Source organism: Mustela putorius, unplaced genomic scaffold (assembly GCF_011764305.1).
Source record: "Mustela putorius furo isolate JIRA1106 unplaced genomic scaffold, ASM1176430v1.1 tig00003845_pilon_pilon_pilon, whole genome shotgun sequence".
Lineage (NCBI taxonomy): Eukaryota > Metazoa > Chordata > Mammalia > Carnivora > Mustelidae > Mustela > Mustela putorius.
In genome coordinates this window covers 15,727,282-15,747,240 of record NW_025421998.1, presented here as the reverse complement: position 1 = coordinate 15,747,240, position 19,959 = coordinate 15,727,282, and the positions used below count along the sequence as shown (strand labels likewise).

The window sequence follows — 19,959 nt, the reverse complement described above, 5'->3', positions numbered from 1 at the left end:
CCTCTTCATCACATGCCAGGAAAAAGGAAAGGTATATCAGTATTTAATCTAAATTTGATCAATGGAATCACTGAAGATCCAAGAGGATAAAGATTTAATTCAACAACTCAGAGTTGCACAATGCAACGGTCTTTGTATGTTTTGTGGGCTTGTTTCCTACTGCTTCCCAAGGACTTGTGAACCACAGGGGAAAGTGCAAACTGGTTCTTTCTCATGGGCCCTCTGGGGCTTTGGTCTGTGATGTTAATGCCAGGACTTGACTTCTAAATCTAACAAATTACTGATCACAGCCCGATCAGGGTTATACTTTGAGTAGAGCAATATTGAAGGGAGAAGGATTCTGATTGCTGAGTAGAACATTCCTGACAGGCATATAATTGTTTTCATTTCCTGATCAAGTAAGATAATCAAAAGTGGACTCTCTTCAGAGCATTTCTTGGTGCGAGGTTGGTAGGTGCTTTCATTTGTATTTTTTTCATTTATTCTATACGATGGCCCTAAAAAACATTATTGTGACCTTTATATTGGATGATGAAACTGAGGCAAGAAAAGCTAAGTGAATTTGTCTTTTTCTTTGTATGTTCCAAAGCCCAGCCTCTTTCAGTTCTATGGGGAAATAGCAAGACATTCATACTACCATTTAAGATACCAACATTTAGAAAGACTTTTATTTGTTTGTTTTCATTAATACTTGGCAAGGAAGTGGGGTATTTCCTTTAAAGAAAAGAGTACCAGTATATATATATATATATATATATATATATATATATACACACACATACACATACATACATACATACATGTACATACCTTTTATATGGGAAGAAAATAGAATCTCTTGAACAGCTTTTCCTTTATTCATCTCATGTTCAATGATACATTTGTGTTCTTTATCCATTGACGCTTCAGTCACAGTCAGCCAGCTGAATTTCATGTATGTGTCCTTAGTCTTCATGGTGTCTCCCTGCTGGGATGTCAGAATTGTTTTATCCTTTTCTTTCCAATCTATCTTAATAACATCAGGGAAAAAATCCTCAAGAAGACAAAGATATGTTCCAGACTTATGGAGTCTTCTTTCAGCAATTGAAGGAAAAAATATTGTAGGCTTGGGGAAAATGGCTGCATCAAGGTTTCTATCTGTGGGGAAATGGAATAGCAATTAAAACCTTATTAAATTAACACAAACATCATGTGGTTTGGAACCACCTCACAGTGAAATGAAAGAAATTTGCCATAGAATTAGTGCTTATCTCAGGCCTTTCATCCACAGTGGGTTATGAGGTACTGACTGTTTTCATTTTTAATGAGAGATAGTTACAAGAAGTCATGTAGCTTGCTCAAATAACAACTATTAAATGGCAGAATCTGGATTAAAATATGATAATTTTTGAAACAATACACACTCACATTTTGAATGGAACTACTATAATGTATATTTGACAATCTATCAAGTTGACCTTCAAATCTTCAAATATGGATTCCAAACCCACTTCCTTTTTAATTTTTTTTTTAAGATTCCATTTATTTATGACAGAGAGAGTTAATGAGAGAGGAAAAACAAGCATGGGGAAGCTGGAGAGGGATAAGCAGACTCCCCACTGATCAAAGACATGGGGCTTGCTTCCAGGACCCTGGGATCATTATCTGAGCCAAACCCACTTGTAAAGTAATGGATGTCTTCTACTTTATTCCTGATTTTATAAAACATCTCAATCACACATCTGAACCATTCCAGGATTTTGAGTAGGACAATATTCAAAACTGTTCCTCCCAAATATTTGCAATACCTTGAATTTAGTAGCAAAGTGACAGTATTTAAATATACAATATATAAATATAAATATAATATATAAACATAAATATAATATATTAATTATATTATATTATATACATAATATATATAAATATAATATAACATTATTATATATATAATTACATATATAATATATATTTATATAATATAATATTATATATATTATATTATATATTATATTTTTATATAATTATTTATATTATATATTTATATATTATATATTTATATAATATATTTATATATTTTATATAATTATTTTATATAATTATAAATTATAATATATATAATATATATACATATATATTATATATGTAATTATACATCTATACATAATAGATATATTATGTATATAATATAATATAATTTATATGTATATACATATAAATGTATGTACATATATACATTTATATACATATACAAATTATACATATACATATACATATACAAATTTATATACAATAAATGTATATATGTACATATAAATTATATTATATTATTTACATAATATATACACTACACAATATACATTATATATCATTATATATACATTATATTATATTATAATGATATATATGTGTAAATATCATGTATATATATGTGTATATATTATATATAATTATATATATGTACATACAAATACATACAGTATATAAATATACAATATATAAATATAACATAATATATATTTATATATAATAAAATATATGATTTTATATATATTAAATATAATATATATTATAATAGTAGGACACTGCATATTTTTCCAGCCATATACTTTGTTTTTAATTTAGAAAGCATGTTAGTTAAATGAGATTAATGTTTCCATTTTATGTTATTTACATAGTTTTAGTCTCTGGTCAATATATTAAGGAATCCAATTTACATTTCAGAAAATTTGTATTTTTTATGGGAACACTTCTGATTCATTATAGTCAAGAAATTGAAAATGAAATGATGAATGAGAACTTTCTAGAAAGTTAAACACTGTTTTTCCTCCTGTCCTTTCCCTTTGTTAGATTCTTACTTTATTCTTTCCAGGAAAAAATGAATCTTGTTGTTGTTGTTGTTGTTTAAGATTTTATTTATTTATTTGAGAGAGAGAGAGTGAGAGAGGGAGAGAGAGAGTGCATAAGAGGGGGAAGGGTAAGGGGAAGAAGCAGACTCCTCCCTGAACAGGAAGCCTAGTGAGGGAGTTTATAATGGGACTCCAGGATCATGACCTGAGCTGAAAGCAGTCACTCAGATAATTGAGCCACCCAAGCACCCCAGGATAAAACGAATCTTGAACTTCCACAATTTTCTCAATGGAATATTAACTGAACATTAAAATAGTGACGTTGATTACGCATGGTTATTGTCTATATTTTAGGTAATTAGATTACATGGTTTTTCCTTCAACATTCTTTTTTAAACATTATTATATTAAGGCCCAAATCATTTTTATGATTCATGAAGTAGAAAGCATATTCCAAAATACATAAGCCTCTTCAAAGCACTTATATACATTAATTGGAATAATCACAAAATACATTGGAGTTAAATAGTCTGAGTTATTTATATTTTATTAAGATGCAGCAGTATGAATTCTATATAAATTTACTAAATGTCAGCTACATTTTCAAGTGCAAGTGTGATATTTCAAACCTATATATTAGTGTTGATTTAATCGTTCTCTTTTTTTTGTTATTTTTCTTTTCTGCAATAAATAAAGCTAATTCATACTTCAATAAGAATTTCAAATTTATGACATTTCTAACTTTATTGACAAACCTGGTGATTCACAGACCTGTACCCCTGGGGATAAAAATATATGTTTATAAAAAATAAAAAATTAATAAACTTGTTGGTGTCTGACCAGGTCTGCTGAAGGTCACCATCTGTGAATGACATTAAATATCGTGGTGCCCAAAGTAACGACATAGTGGGAGCATAGAATGTGCTTTTCTTAGACCATTTCTTCAATTTTTAAAGTGGATGTGGAAGGCAATGCCCACTCTTTCACTTCACATTCCTCCTAAGGGACTTGTACTTTAAAGTCCTTTTCTCATTTTATGGTGGGAAAAACATAACAAATATGAAAAGTCAGTGTGCTTCATTTTCACAGGTGATATAAAGTATGTACTTCATCACAGTTTTCTCTACCATTGAACCCAAAATTTGACTGTTTCCTGATAGATAACTACAGGCCTTTTTTCTTTTTCTCTGCTTTCCTCAGTGCTTAAGATCTTCTATTTTTAGTTCATGGCAGAACTCTACTGTGTGTTTTATTTTAAGTCTTCTCAAATCGATTTAGGAAATAGGTAGTATAAATAAATGATAAATAGTTTGTGCGCCAGAGCTTGTTTCTTTTCTGCCGCAGAGCTTGACTGGCAAGGTCTACCTCAAAGATGACATGAAAACCAGAAGATGTTTACAAATCCTGCTGAGATACAGACACAAAGCATGTGGAATCAAACACACTGAAATGCCAGAGCATAAGGTGAAGCTTTCATTCCCAATATTATCCCTCACAACATGGGAGTTGCCTTTTGTTTCAGCCTCTCATATTAAAAGAGGCTCTTCTAATGCTTTTCTTTGGTCAAACAATACTGAAATATTCAATACTCAAAATTCAATTCTCAATTCAATTCAATACTCAATATTCAAATACTCAAACAACCTGAAATAAACTCAACGTTGACATAAGAAGTAGAGCTGGTAAAGACAGTAAAGAAGTTTAATATGGATTTGGTAAATATTACCTGGAACAAAAATCTCTACATGTTATACTTACATTGAAAAAAATATGGAATACCAGAGGGAATAGAAATGCATTTTAAAAAATTTTATAAGTGGGTAGTTTCCTATTCAAATAAACTATCCAGTGACATCATTATAAGGGGATCCCTAAACAGACACTCAGACCCTGAGACGATCCAGAAATTTGCTCCAAATTGGATGTTTTACATGGATATGAAGTGCTGAACAAAACTATTTTTAATGAAATTAGGGGTAAAAAAGGCAGTATTTCTCAACTGGTATTTATATTGACATAGTTTTAAACTGTGTAGGTATAATTTATTAAGATATTAAATTGACAAGTAATTATTTGACTTTTATCCATATTACTATAAATTTATATATTCAAATTGCAAAACAGCCTTTCTTTTTCCTTTATGTCTGGATATTTTCACTAAAGCATGAGATAGCATCTTATATTCAGGTTAACAATATTTGAGACAATGCTTTTTACATTCTCAACATTTTTAGAAGCAAGTGACAGTGAGTCTTAGAAATTGAAGTATTCCACAAATTAGACCATTGGTTCTGAACTGATCTGTAGACTATATGGTAATAATTAACATATTTTTCTGTACTCCTGATTTTATAAAGATATCCAGGGGGTGGTCATTTGAATTCTGAAAAATTGATATTCTTTATCACTGATCATGTCTCAATTTTTATAATCGCTCTTTTTGCATTTAATTTCATATACTATTAGCACCATTCACTTGAGATTGTTATTACATTGATAATATGAACAGATGGGAATCCAAAATGTTAACAGTAATAACTGTAACTATAAAATTTTAATTTTGTCATTTCCAATTTTTTCCATAATGAACATATATAATTTTTATAATTTTAAGAAAGCAATAACAAGTGAATCAAAATTTATTTGCTAACAGATGATTATACACAGTCTGTAATTTTTTTCTACACGAAACTCTCCTAAAACCATGAAGACTCTTTTTATGAGTTCTGGAGCTGAATTGGTTTAATTAGCTCACAAATTCATTAAACTAGACCATCTCTAGGCAATATTATAAGACTAACAGTAGCAAAAATTTTGACTAGTGCCAGCCTCTCCACTAAGATGCTACAGTAATAAGAATAAGTGGGATTAAGTCATTTACTCTAAGATTTTTTTTTTTGCACTGGTCTAAAAGATGACACAAAAGCAATCATATAAATTTCAAGTTATTTGAGAAAGAATCATTATTCATTAAGAAAGGAGCCCTATTAATATTAGAGGTACTTACAAGTATTTCTTACATGAGTGACTACAAGAAAAGCGTGTTGAACCATAAACTCACACCAATGTTTTATAAACATAGTTCTCAAAATAATTTTAATTTCAAATCTGAATATGTTTTTGTGTGTGTGTATTTTGTGTGTGTGTGTGTGTGTGTGTGTATTTTCTAAAAGTAGAATTAAAATCTGCTTGTCCCCTGGGACTAATAATACATTATATGTTTATAAAAAATTAAAAAAAAATCTGCTTTCAAGAAGGGATGTAAATAAATAATTTGCAAAGAGTTTTCTTCCATATATCCCTATATATGGACAGCAAAATTGCTGTCCCTATGCTGAGGTGATCCTACATTGTTTTTTCTCAAAAGTATCTATCAGCTAGGTGGTGGGTATTGGAGAGGGCACGGATTGCATGGAGCACTGGGTGTGGTGCAAAAACAATGAATACTGCTACACTGAAAATAAATTTAAAAAATTAAAAAATATATTTACTTACCTGGGGATGTTACTATGAGCTTAGTTCCTTGTGCAAATCTCTTGACCCAGACTGTTACCACATTAGTTAGAGGTTCTACAAAAACATCAGCCTTCTCCTGAGCTTCATGGCAGGACCAGCAGGAAGAAACCTTGTACTGGAAATTTGATCTTCTGAGTTTCCTGGGGAATCCTTGAATATAGGCTTCATAGCATCTGATATTTTATAAGTTTACCTGAGCTTAGTTGACCAAAGGGTCTGTTTTCCAAGAAGCCAATAATTACTGAAAAGGGCTGATAGAAAACAAAAACACTAAGAACAAAAATAAAAGAGAGAGAGAGAGAGAGAGAGAGAGAGAGATTGGGATTAACTGGTCAACCAACTACATATCTACATTACCAGGAAAGTGTTCAGTGAATTAAGAGGTTGATATCCAGGTGTATAATTGTGTGAAATTGCTCAGAGTGTGCATCAAAGGAAAAGCCTTTGTGTTCTCACCAGACCTACTCTGTTAGTAATTTGGGATTATATTTCTAAAGAGGGAAATTCTTCAGTAACTTACACTGCAAATATACCAATAGAAATATATTTGAGAAATGTGAACAATGTTCTCCATTCTGTAATCAGCTACTTTAATAACAGCAAAATGATTTTTTACCACAAGATCAAAATGAGAAGATAATTTGTGTAATGACATATTATCCCTGGAATGAAAGAATCAATTTGTAGAAATCTATCTTCTATGAAAAAATAGATACCATTTTAAACCCAAATTTGAAAACACAATCCATTTCTCTGAAATGTTGAAAGAAGCAGCCTCTTGGAAGCTATTCTGTGATCTTCAGAAATTCATGCGTAGCCCTACTTTTGTGGTTAACTAGCTTTGGACAAGACATTTGCCACCCCTGCTTTCCCACATCCCATTTGCTGTGTGGGCATTGGGCTATGAATGTTCAAAGGGTGCTTCCTGTTCCCGCAGTTTATGAACCTGTGATTAAGAGCAGGAAAGTGTCTGCTGTGGTTGCTCAAGTGAGAAAGGTGTTCAGAGTTAATAATAGAGAAGGTTTACTTACAAGTCCTTCTCTCCCTCTGATATTGTGAGATTCCAGTAGGCACAATATCAGGGGGCTTTATGGGACATGAGGACCTTATTGACTATCAGGTAGAAGACTGTTGTTTTTCTTATCTGTGATTAAGCAGAATTTGGTTAGTCTTACAGGTAATATTGGTTGAGCTTATAGGATTATTTTCAGGGGCTCTTCTTTAATTGGTACCAGGGGACAATGACCTTCTCAAGGGAAACCCTAGACTGCTTGCAATGTATATGAAAAGTTCTGACTGGTGTTCAGGTAAAGGAGAGTTGATTCTGAGAGATTCTCATTTTGGTGTCTCCATTTGAAATGCAAGGGAATAAGTCCAGAGGTACTGCACAAGTTGATAGTGGACATAAAAAACAGTGAAAAGACAAGAAGGTGTATAGTCACCTACAAACCCAAGCCAAAGATATACATACATCCATACGTTTGGTGTTGCCAGTGACTAATTAGAATGGGCTCCAAGAGGGGGCATGAATCAGGACTGGGGAGGTAGTGGTGGAGGCAGCCCTTTTTCCTCAGAGGCAAGAATGGGGAAGGAAGGTTTGCTTTAGAACCAATGAAAGACCCTCTCAGTAAGATCTGTCTCAGTGTCATTTTATTATGTTCTTGGTATAAATAACTATCAGATCCTGGAAGCCCTTACCAAAACACCCATGTTATAATAATTCAATGTATATTCCCCTTGGGAACAACAACCTTGCATTTTTCCTTTAGCTTTTACTTCAGACACACCTATCCTTGAGCTCTTTTTCACTCAGATTGGACGTGTGGAGAGCTCTAACTTAGAGTGCAAATTGGAGAAAAGTCTTATTATATAATAACAAATGAGATACTAATCTTACAACCTTATGCAGAAGTAAGTATATTTTATAGATCAATAGTTTATAGAAAGTTCACAAAGTTTGATGAATATTTAAAATTACTTTAGTTATTGCTTTAGATGCTATGACATTTCTATACTGTGAATAAAGAAAAATATTGGAGGAAAAATATTCTTTCATTTATTACCCTTGACTCTTTCCCTCTTCACAATTCTTAGCTTTTTAGAATTAGAGCAACACTTTACTGTTGTTTAGAGGGCAAAGTGAGATGTGATTTTTAAAGACTCCCTGAGATCCTGTGTTCGCTGAGATGGCTCATGAAGTAGCTCAGTTATAATGGGAAAGGACACTGTGATGTGTTGATCCTGTACTAGAACTGTCTGTATGCAACCTTCTTGAGTTCCCAGCAATCCAGTAGGTTAATACCAAAAACTGGGAACACAGTATAACAAAGATTTAGTACCTTTCCTCAATCAATGCTGCTGGTTAAGTGGCTGAGCAGGAATTTGAAATCAAGATCTGTAACACTCAGAAGTCTTGTATCTTCCATCTTTCATTCCTTTGTTCATTTATTCGTTCATTCAAACTCAGCACACCATTTTGCACATTGATTTGTCTTCCTTCCCCAGAAACTTCTCATAGATGCAGAAGTATAAAAATCAAGACACTAGCAGAAGCTAGTGTAGCTCCCACAGAGGTAAGGATAGTTGATAAAGTGACCTGACTGAAAGAAACATCACAGGTTCGGTCCTTGGGCTCCTAGCTCAGACCTTGCTGAGAACACAGATTCAGGAGAAAATTCCTGTATAGACATTAGTCAGGTCTCTCTGGGAGGTAGAAAGGAGCATGTATATGATGGCAAGGGTGTGGAGTTGTGGGAGGGCTTTTGTCCAGTGGCAGCAGAGCATTTCCACACTTCACTGGAGTGTATTTGAGCAGGTGTAGTAATCCAGCCCAGCGTTTGCCTCACTAACTTGGTGTATCCTGAGGCTTGCTGGTAAACCCTCTTTCTTTTCCTGGCTTCGTAGCTGTCCTCATTAATACCTTGTTCCTGGACCACATTTTCATTTAAGGAAATGCACAGAATTCATTTAGAGGCTGGTCTGGCTTCTGTCAGTACTAGTATATATTTACATCCTTCCTTTGGTGTTCTAAAAATTCTGTTTCTTTGTTGTCAGTAATGGATGGCATGAACTGTGTTATTAGAATGTCTGCATTTGCATCTGAGAGAGAAAAAAGCAACAATTCATGAAATTTTGACATTTGCAAAATAATGCACATTTGTTCTCTATTAGTGAAAAGCTTAGGGTCTGATATTTAGATTTTCCTTCCTGAAGAATTCAAGCTCATGGTGAAATTTGTCAGCTTAGTTTAAATGACCATATGAGCTTTCTTCTTCCCGTAATGGCTGGCTTGATTGTCCATGCTTTCTATCTCCTTTCTTCACTGAGTGAAATCTCCCATAGGTAGAGCCACTTACAGATCCACAGGGAGGTCACCAGGATGACTTGCAGTGGGAATAGCATCCTGCCAGCTCTTGTCAGGAGAGGTGGTTGAATACTCAGCTGATCACAAAGCAAATCTGAGAGCTGGTTTACCAAGAGGAAGTGGTGCTCTGAACACACAGCTAAGACCCATAGACAGCAGAGAAAGGGAGCCACAGTATTTACACCAAATCATCCTGCAGAATAGGTCTACTAACTCCCTTTATCAGCAGATTTCTCTCATCACTGTGTGACTATTACCATTCAATGATATTAATGTAAAGAAGCCATTTTATTGTTAATAGACTGTAGTCCCTCATTGGTTGAAATCAGTGGGAGAGAGAGAGAGAGAGATGGAGGAAGTTCTTACAGTTCTTTGCTTTTATGAGTTATGCTTATCAACTCCCTCCTTTCCTTTTTCCTCTCTTTCTAGTCCTTCCAATGCAGTTGAGATAATTTCTATTGGTCTGTACTCATGGAGACTAATAATTCTTTCCTTGCATCTCTTAAAGCTACTGGTGATCCTTTTTGGCATTCTTCATTTCCTTTATTGTGTTTTTATTTCTTGCCTTTAATTTGGTTCTTTCCATCTCTCTACTGAAATTATCTGTCTAATCTTGAGTATTGTTTACACTTTCCATTAGATTAGAGCCTTTAATATATTAATCATAGTTCTTTTGAATTCCCTGATAGTTCAACATCTGTGTCATGTCTCAATCTGGTTGTGGTAATGGCTTTGAGTCCTCAGAGTGTATTTTTCCTGACCTACTGTATGTCTACGAAATTTTTGTTTGGAAGCTGGACATGCTGTGTGGTATAGTAGATACTGAAGTAAATATATTTTGTGTTTGAAAGTGAACACACCTTTCCTGTTAGGCCTTTACTTTGGGGATTTATGTTAATGGATCAGGAGTTAGACTAGAGTTGAAGTTTGTTGTTGTTATCAGGGTTGAATTTTGTTTTGTTAGTGTTCAGACACTTAAAAATTCCCTAGTTCTACTTTGTCTTTTCTCCTCATTTGTCTTTTTTAATTTATTTTTTATTTTCAGCATAACAGTATTCATTATTTTTGCACCACACCCAGTGCTCCATGCAATCCGTGCCCTCTATAATACCCACCACCTGGTACCCCGACCTCCCACCCCCCCGCCACTTCAAACCCCTCAGATTGTTTTTCAGAGTCCATAGTCTCTCATGATTCACCTCCCCTTCCAATTTCCCCAACTCCCTTCTCCTCTCTATCTCCCCATGTCCTCCATGCTATTTGTTATGCTCCACAAATAAGTGAAACCATATGATAATTGACTTTCTGTGCTTGACTTATCTCACTCAGCATAATCTCTTCCAGTCCAGTCCATGTTGCTACAAAAGTTGGGTATCTACTTTTGTTTTGCTCACCAGAGAGAGTCCATCTTTTGAAGCTCTCTGAGCTCTATTCCACTGTGACTTTTACTAAAGGTTTGCTGGCCTGTGAGTGAAAAGTCGGGGAGGGAGACATTCTTGATATTTTCATTAAGTCTCAATTTTAAGCAGATGCAGTGAAAATGGGTTTTAAGGATGTGATCTTCACAACTATTCCTTCCAGTTTTCCAGAAGTAGTAAATTTTAAATCCCTATTTCACTCCCTCAGCTACAATAAGTACCCACCACTTCAGGTTGTACTTTGATGCCCATCCTTCTGTAAATAAAAAGTTGTTACTTTTGGATATAGAGGAGATGTTTCTGGTGAACATTTTTGTGATCTCCTCCTTTGCCTTCCCTCAACAGGGATTCCACCAGCACCTTCCCCTGCAGATGAAGTCACTTGTTTCTTACAGTGGTGATCGCATAGATAAGGTCTGGGTGGATTTAGCTCTAGTTGTTGTTCCCCTCCTACAGCATCAAGGGGGAAGTATTTTTCTGGAATGTCCCTGATCTTCCCTCCAAGAATTTTATGGAGTTCCTGGAGAAGACACTTAAAAGGTGATGGGAAATACTTTATACATGGTCCCTCAGGGTTCACACTCTTCCACTAGTCTATACTCAGCTTTTTATATTTCTTTAGAAATTTCCACTTTAATCTTGTGACCAGGTGAATGTGTTTGACAACATCTATCTAAGAAGAACAAATGCTCACTTCCTGTTTCTAGCTGCAAGAGCCTGTCTCCAATTCTTATTTAATTAAGTACAATCTCAGTTCTCCAATGGATACACAGAATGACATTTCAGCTCCTCCTACTTTTTTGGATGCTATTTTAAGATGAGAGCTGAGCTATTTCCAGATCTCAACACCTTGGAACACATGTGGGTCCTTTTTCCTAAATTTTGTTTGTTTTCCTTTATTTTTTAAAATATATTACTGATTTATTTGAGAGGAAGAGTGAGGGAATGAGAGAGAGGGAGAGAGAGCACAGGTGGTGGTGGTGTTGGGGTAGTGCTGGAAGGGAGAGGCAGAGAGACAAGGAAACTCCCCACAGAGCAGGGTGCTCAAGTCTGGGACTTGAGATTCAGGGACTCAAGCCTGACTCAATCCCAGGCCCTGAGATCATGACCTGAGCTAAAAGCAGACACCTAACCAAGTGAGCCACCCAGGAGCCCCTGTTTGTTTTTCTTTAGTGTAAATTGTTGTTAAATTTCAGTTGAGTTCTGCCCAAATTCCCATTATATCTCTTTACAATTTTTTAACTGTAATTTGTTAATACTCAGCTTTAACACTTCTCTCTGTATGGTGGATCTCAGTCTTTTCTCTGACAGGCATTTGGGTTATTATTTTTTTTAATCTGTGGTTTTATTATTTTATTTGTCTTGATTTGATTTATATGATTCACTGTTTATTTTCCATCATGCGAAGAACAGAAATCACGAGAAGAACAGAAATGTTAATATTGAGGAAGTGCAAGTTGTCAAACATTTCTTTTATGATTCTTACTTTTTGTGTTCTATATGAGAAACCTTTGGCTAACCCAAGATCACAAATATTTTTTTAATTTATTTTTTATTTATTTTCAGCATAATAGTATTCATTGTTTTTGTACCAGACCCAGGACTCCATGCAATCCATGCCCTCTCTCACTCTTTTTTTTTTTAATTTATTTTTTATTTTCAGCATAACTGTATTCATTGTTTTTGCACCACACCTAGTGCTCCAAGCAATCCGTGCCCTCTATAATACCCATCACCTGGTACCCCAACCTCCCACCCCCCGCCCCTTCAAAACCCTCAGATTATTTTTCAGAGTCCATAGTCTCTCATGATTCACCTCCCCTTCCAATTACCCCACTCCATTCTCCTCTCTAACTCCCCATGTCCTCCATGCTATTTGTTAAAGCTCCACAAATAAGTGAAACCATATGATAATTGACTCTCTCTGCTTGGCTTATTTCACTCAGCATAATCTCTTCCAGTCCCGTCCATGTTGCTACAAAAGTTGGGTATTCATCCTTTCTGATGGAGGCATAATACTCCGTAGTGTATATGGACCACATCGTCCTTATCCATTCGTCCGTTGAAGGGCATCTTGGTTCTTTCCACAGTTTGGTGACCATGACCATTGCTACTATAAACATTGGGGTACAGATGGCCCTTCTTTTCACTACATCTGTATCTTTGGGGTAAATACCCAGTAGTGCAATTTCAGGGAAATAGGGAAGTTCTATTGTTAATTTCTTGAGGAATCTCCACACTGTTCTCCAAAGAGGCTGCACCAACTTGCATTCCAACCAACAGTGGAAGAGGGTTCCCCTTTCTCCAAATCCTCTCCAACACATGTTGTTTCCTGTCTTGCTAATTTTGGCCATTCTAACTGGTGTAAGGTGATATCTCAATGTGGGTTTAATTTGAATCTCCCTGATGGCTAGTGTTGATGAACATTTTTTCATGTGTCTGATAGTCATTTGTATGTCTTAATTGGAGAAGTGTCTGTTCATATCTTCTGCCCATTTTTTGATATGATTATCTGTTTTGTGTGTGTTGAGTTTGAGGAGTTTGTTGTAGATCCTGGATATCAACCTCTTGTCTGTACTATCATTTGCAAATATCTTCTCCCATTCCGTGGGTTGCCTCTTTGTTTTCTTGACTGTTTCCTTTGCTGTGCAGAAGCTTTTGATTTTGAAGAAGTCCCAAAAGTTCATTTTCACTTTTGTTCCCTTTGCCTTTGGAGACATATCTTGAAAGAAGTTGCCATGGCTGATATCGAAGAGGTAACTGCCTATGTTCTCCTCTATGATTCTGATGGATTCCTATCTCACGTTGAGGTCTTTTATCCATTTTGAGTTGATCTTTGTGTACGGTGTAAGAGAATGGTCGAGTTTCATTCTTCTACTTATAGCTGCCCAGTTTTCCCAGCACCATTTATTGAAGAGACTTTTTTCCTGTTTTGTCAAAGATTATTTGACCATAGAGTTGAGGGTCCATATCTGGGCTCTCTACTCTGTTCCACTGGTCTATGTGTCTGTTTTTATGCCAGTACCATTCTGTCTTGATGATCACAGCTTTGTAGTAAAGCTTAAAATCAGGTAACGTGATGCCCCCAGTTTTATTTTTGTTTTTCAACATTTCCTTAGCGATTTGGGGCCTCTTCTGATTCCATACAAAGTTTAGGATTATTTGTTCCAGCTCTTTGAAGAATACCAGTGGAATTTTGATTGGAATGGATTAAAAGTATAGATTGCTTTAGCAGTATAGACATTTTAACAATGTTTATTCTTCTGATCCAAGAGCATGGAATGGTCTTCCATCTTTTTGTGTCTTCTTCAGTTTCTTTCATGAGTGTTCTGTAGTTCCTCAAGTACAGATCCTTTACCTCTTTGGTTATGTTTATTCCCAAGTATCTTACTGTTCTTGGTGCTATAGTAAATGGAATCGATTCTCTAATTTCCCTTTCTGTATCTTCATTGTTAGTGTATAAGAAAGCCACTGATTTCTGTACATTGCCTTTGTATCCTGCCATGTTACTGAATTTCTGTATGAGTTTTAGTAGTTTGGGGGTGGAGTCTTTTGGGTTTTCCATATAAAGAATCACGTCATCTGCAAAGAGAGAGAGTTTGACTTCTTTGTTGCCAATTTGGATACCTTTAATTTCTCTTTGTTGTCTGATTGCTGTTGCCAGGACTTCTAATACTATGTTGAAGAAGAGTGGTGAGAGTGGGCATCCTTGTCGTGTTCCTTATCTCAACGGGAAGGCTGCAAGCTTTTTCCCATTGAGGATGATATTTGCTTTGGGTCTTTCATAGATTTGATGACGTTCAGGAATGTTCCCTCTATCCCTATACTTTGAAGTGTTTTAATCAGGAAGAGATGCTGGATTTTGTCAAATGCTTTTTCTGCATCAATTGAGAGGACCATGTTATTCTTCCCTCTATTCTTATTAATTTGTTCTATCACACTGATTGATTTGCAAATGTTGAACCATCTTTGTAGCCCAGGAATTAATCCCACCTGGTCATGGTGGATAATCTTTTTAATGTGCTGTTGGATCCTGTTTGCTAGGATCTTGTTCAGAATCTTAGCATCCATATTCAGCAGTGATATTGCTCTGAAATTCTCCTTTTTGTAGGGTCTTTGCCTGGCTTGGGGATCAGGGTAATGCTGGCTTCATAGAAAGAGTCTGGAAGTTTTTCTTCTGCTTTAATTTTTTGAAACAGCTTTAGGAGGATAGGTGTTATTTCTTCTTTGAAAGTTTGGTAGAATTCCCCAGGGAATCTGTCAGGTCCTGGGCTCTTTTTTTTTAATTTTTAATTTTTTATAAACATATATTCTTATCCCCAGGGTACAGGTCTGTGAATCGCCAGGTTTACACACTTCACAGCACTCACCAAAGCACATACCCTCTCAATATCCATAACCCCACCCCCCTTCTCCCAACCCCCCTCCCCCCAGCAACCCTCAGTTTGTTTTGTGAGATTAAGAGTCACTTATGGTTTGTCTCCCTCCCAATTCCATCTTGTTTCATTTATTCTTCTCCTACCCACTTAAGCCCCCATGTTGCATCACCACTTCCTCATATCAGGGAGATCATATGATAGTGTCTTTCTCTGCTTGACTTATTTCACTAAGCATGATACCTTCTAGTTCCATCCATGTTGTCGCAAATGGCCAAGATTTCATTTCTTTTGATGGCTGCATAGTATTCCATTGTGTATATATACCACATCTTCTTGATCCATTCATCTGTTGATGGACATCTAGGTTCTTTCCATAGTTTGGCTATCGTGGACATTGCTGCTATAAACATTCGGGTGCACGTGCCCCTTCTGATCACTATGTTTGTATCAAAAGACAACTGACAGAATGGGAGAAGATATTTGCAAATGACATATCAGATAAAGGACTAGAGTCCAAAATCTATAAAGAACTTAGCAAAGTCAACACTCAAAGAACAAATAATCCAATCAAGAAATGGGCAGAGGACATGAACAGACATTTCTGCAAAGAAGTCATCCAGATGGCCAAGCAGACACATGAAAAAGTGCTCCATATCACTCAGCATCAGGGAAATACAAATCAAAACCACAATGAGATATCACCTCACACCAGTCAGAATGGTTAAAATCAACAAGTCAGGAAATGACAGATGCTGGCGAGGATGTGGAGAAAGGGGAAACCTCCTACACTGTTGGTGGGAATGCAAGCTGGTGCAACCACTCTGGAAAACAGGATGGAGGTTCCTCAAAATGTTGAAAATAGAACTGCCCTATGACCCAGAAATTGCACTACTGGGTATTTACCTTAAAGATACAAACGTAGTGGGCTCTTGTTTTTTGGGAGGTTTTTGATCACCGCTTCAATCTCATTACTAGATATCAGTCTATTCAGGTTGTCAATTTCTTCCTGGTTCAATTTTGGGAGTTTATAGTTTTCCAGGAATGCATCCATTTCATCTAGGTTGCTAAGCTTATTGGCATATAACTGTTGATAATAACTTCTGATGATTGTTTCTACTTCCTTGGTGTTAGTTGTGATCTCTCTCTTTTCATTCATAATTTTGTGAATTTGGGCTTTCTCTCTTTTCTTTTGGATTAGTGTGGTCAATGGCTTATTGATCTTATTGATTCTTTCAAAAAAAACCAGCTTCTAGTTTCATTGATACGTTCTACTGTATCTCTGGTTTCTACCTCATTGATCTCAGCTCTAATCTTGATGATTTCCCTTCTTATGTGTGGAGTTGGTTTGATTTGTTGTTGCTTCTCCAGTTCTTTAAGGTGTAGAGACAGCTGGTGTGTTCTGGATTTTTCCATTTTTTTTTTTTTTTTGAGAGAGGCGTCAATGGCTATGTATTTCCCCCTTAGGACCACCTTTTCTGTATTCCATAGGTTTTGGACCAACGTGTTTTCATTCTCATTGGTTTCCATGAATTGTTTCAGTTCTTCTTTGATCTCCTGGTTGATCCAAGCATTCTTAAGCAATGCTTAAGAATGGTGGGAATGCAAGCTTCCAGGTGTTTGAAACAAGTTCCTTCTGAACTTTTCCTTGTGATTGAGCTCCAGTTTCAAAGCATTGTGGTCTGAGAATATGCAGGGAATAATCTCAGTTCTTTGGTATTGGTTGAATCCTGATATGTGACCAAATATATGGTCAATTCTTGAGAAGGTTCCATGTGCACTTGAGAAGAATGAGTATTCTGTTGTTTTAGGGTGGAATGTTCTGTATATATCTATGAGGTCCATCTGGTCCAATATCTCATTCAATGCTCTTGTTTCTTTATTGATTTTCTGCTTCAATGATCTATTTCTGAGAGAGGCGTGTTAAAATCTCCTACGATTAGTTTATTCATATCAATATGACTCTTTATCTTGATTAATAGTTTTCTTATGTAATTGGCTGCTCCCATATTGGGGGCATACATATTTACAATTGTTAGATCATCTTGGTGGACAGTCCATTTAAGGATTATGTAGTGTCCTTCTGTATCTCTGACTACAGTCTTTAGTTTAAAATCTAATTTATCTGATATGAGAATCACCACCCCAGCCTGCTTTTGAGGCCCATTGGCATGAAAGATGCTTCTCCATCCCTTCGCTTTCAGTCTGGGTGTATCTTTAGGTTCAAAATGGGTCTCTTGTAGACAACATATGGATGGGTCCTGTCATTTTATCCAATCTGCTACACTGTGCTATTTGATGGGCGCATTTAGGCCATTCACATTGAGAGTGATTATTGATAGATACGTTTTTATTGACATCGTGTTACCTTTGAAGTCTTTCTTTCTGTAGATTGTCTCTATATTTCTGTTCAATGCTATTCTTAGGATTTTTCCTCTTTTATAAAACCCCCCCCCCCTTAATATTTCCTGCAGCGTTGGCTTGGTGGTTGCATAGTCTTTTAAGCCTTGCTGGTCTTGGAAATTCTTTATCTCTCCATCCATTTTGAATGTCAGTCTTGCTGCATAAAGTATTCTTGGCTGCATTTTCTTCTCATTTAGTGCCCTGAATATGTCTTGCCAGCCCTTTCTGGCTTGCCAGGTCTCTGTGGACAGGTCTGACATTATTCTGATGAATTTCCTCTGTACGTAAGAAGCCTCTTTGTCCTAGAGGCTTTCAAGAGATTATACCTACAATTATGATTCCTCAATTTGACTACCAGGTGTCTTGATGTTTTTCTGGAATCTATAATCTTGGGTGGAGACTGTTCGGCCTCTAGTACATGAACGCTGGTTCCATTCGTGAGACTGGGATAATTTTCATGAAGAACTAGTTCCACTATATCTTCTAGACTTCTTTCTTTCTCCTCCCCTTCAGGGATTCCAATAATTCTGACGTTGGAACTTTTCATGACATCATTTTTTTCCCTGATTCTGTTTTTGTGGTTTCTAAGCTGTTTGTTCCAGGCTTCCTCTTGATCCTTTCTCTCTATCTGTTTGTCCTCCAGATCACTAATTATATCTTCTGTCTCAGTTACCCTAGTTTTGAGAGAATTTAGATTAGATTGGAACTCATTGAGAGCATTGTGAACCTCAGCCCTGGTAGCTTTTAGCTCTTCCCTAACATTATGAACATCCTGTCTGGTCGCTTTCAGCTCAGCCCTAATCAATTCCATTTGGTCATCCATGGCTTTCTCCAACCTAGCTATTTCCTGGATAATTGTTACCCTGAATTCTCTTTCTGACACATTATCTATGTTGATAGCCGTTAGCTCTGTTGCAGAAGGTCCATCCTCTGTATTTTTCTTCTGTTGGGACTTCCTCCTCCTAGTCATTTTGGTGAGAGATGACTGAACAGATGTACTTGGATGTATAGACCATGGTGCAGTCAGGGTGCACCTGGAACACTTCTGAGCAATCAGGATTCCCCACCCAAATGAGAGAAAAAAGAAAAGGAAAAGGAAAAAAGAGAGAGAGAGTGAGAGAGATAGAAAAGAAAGGGAAGATGAAAGCAAAGGTTCAGCCCAAATAAGCCCCAAGGTAAGATTTATGAAGTATACAAACAAAAACAGACAAACAAAAAGACTGATAAAAGTATATAACAAGATAAAAAAATATATATGTAAATAAAGGAAGAACCTCATCAAAAAGAACCCCAAGTGTAAGATTTATATACTATCAGGACAAACACAAAAACACAGAAACACTGGTGGAAGAAAAAGATGGGAGAGTGGTTAAAAATTCTCAGTGTGGGCGAGGAAGGTTGTTTTGATACCTTCCTGGATGTATCTTGATATCTTTGTTAAAGGATTCAACTTTCCTAGGTAAAGGGGGATTAAAAATTGGTTTACCTATAAGGGTAGTATTGATTGGGGAAAGGGGGTTACTTTGAAGTTTAACTCTATATGAATATTAGAAAATAAAAATAAAAAAGGAATAAACTAGACTAAACTAAACTGAAATTAAGAAAAAAATTCAAAAAATAGAAATACAAAAGAAAAACACAGTTGTATATATCAAAAATTTCAGGTTAGAAGGTTATTATGGAATTTGATGTACTGGACAGCTTGCTGTGATGGTAAATAGGTTAAAAATTATCTATATAAAAAAATGGGCCAGAATAGTGGGAACAAATTAAAAATAAAAGTTGTCCTATGACAACTTTTATTTTTAATTTGTTCCCACTATTCTGGAAACAAATTAAAAATAAAAGTTGTGGGGCGCCTGGGTGGCTCAGTGGTTGGGCCGCTGCCTTCGGCTCGGGTCATGATCTCAGAGTCCTGGGGTCGAGTCCCGCATCGGGCTCTCTGCTCAGCAGGGAGCCTGCTTCCTCCTCTCTATCTCTCTCTGCCTGCCTCTCGGCCTACTTGTGATTTCTCTCTGTCAAATAAATAAATAGAATCTTTAAAAAAAAAAAAA

At 35.9% G+C, this 19,959-nt stretch overlaps 1 protein-coding gene across 1 annotated transcript in view; it reads right to left on the bottom strand.

Moving 5' to 3' along the window:
* The window catches only part of LOC101693047, a 39,668-nt gene that overhangs the window by 13,064 nt on the left and 6,645 nt on the right, over positions 1-19,959 (bottom strand). The window contains exons 3-4 of the mRNA XM_013059022.2: positions 6,324-6,517; positions 811-1,137 (exon numbers count right to left, since the gene is read on the bottom strand). Of these exons, the coding sequence (XP_012914476.1) occupies positions 811-1,137; positions 6,324-6,517 (521 nt within the window). The remainder of the gene's footprint in view (positions 1-810; positions 1,138-6,323; positions 6,518-19,959) is intronic.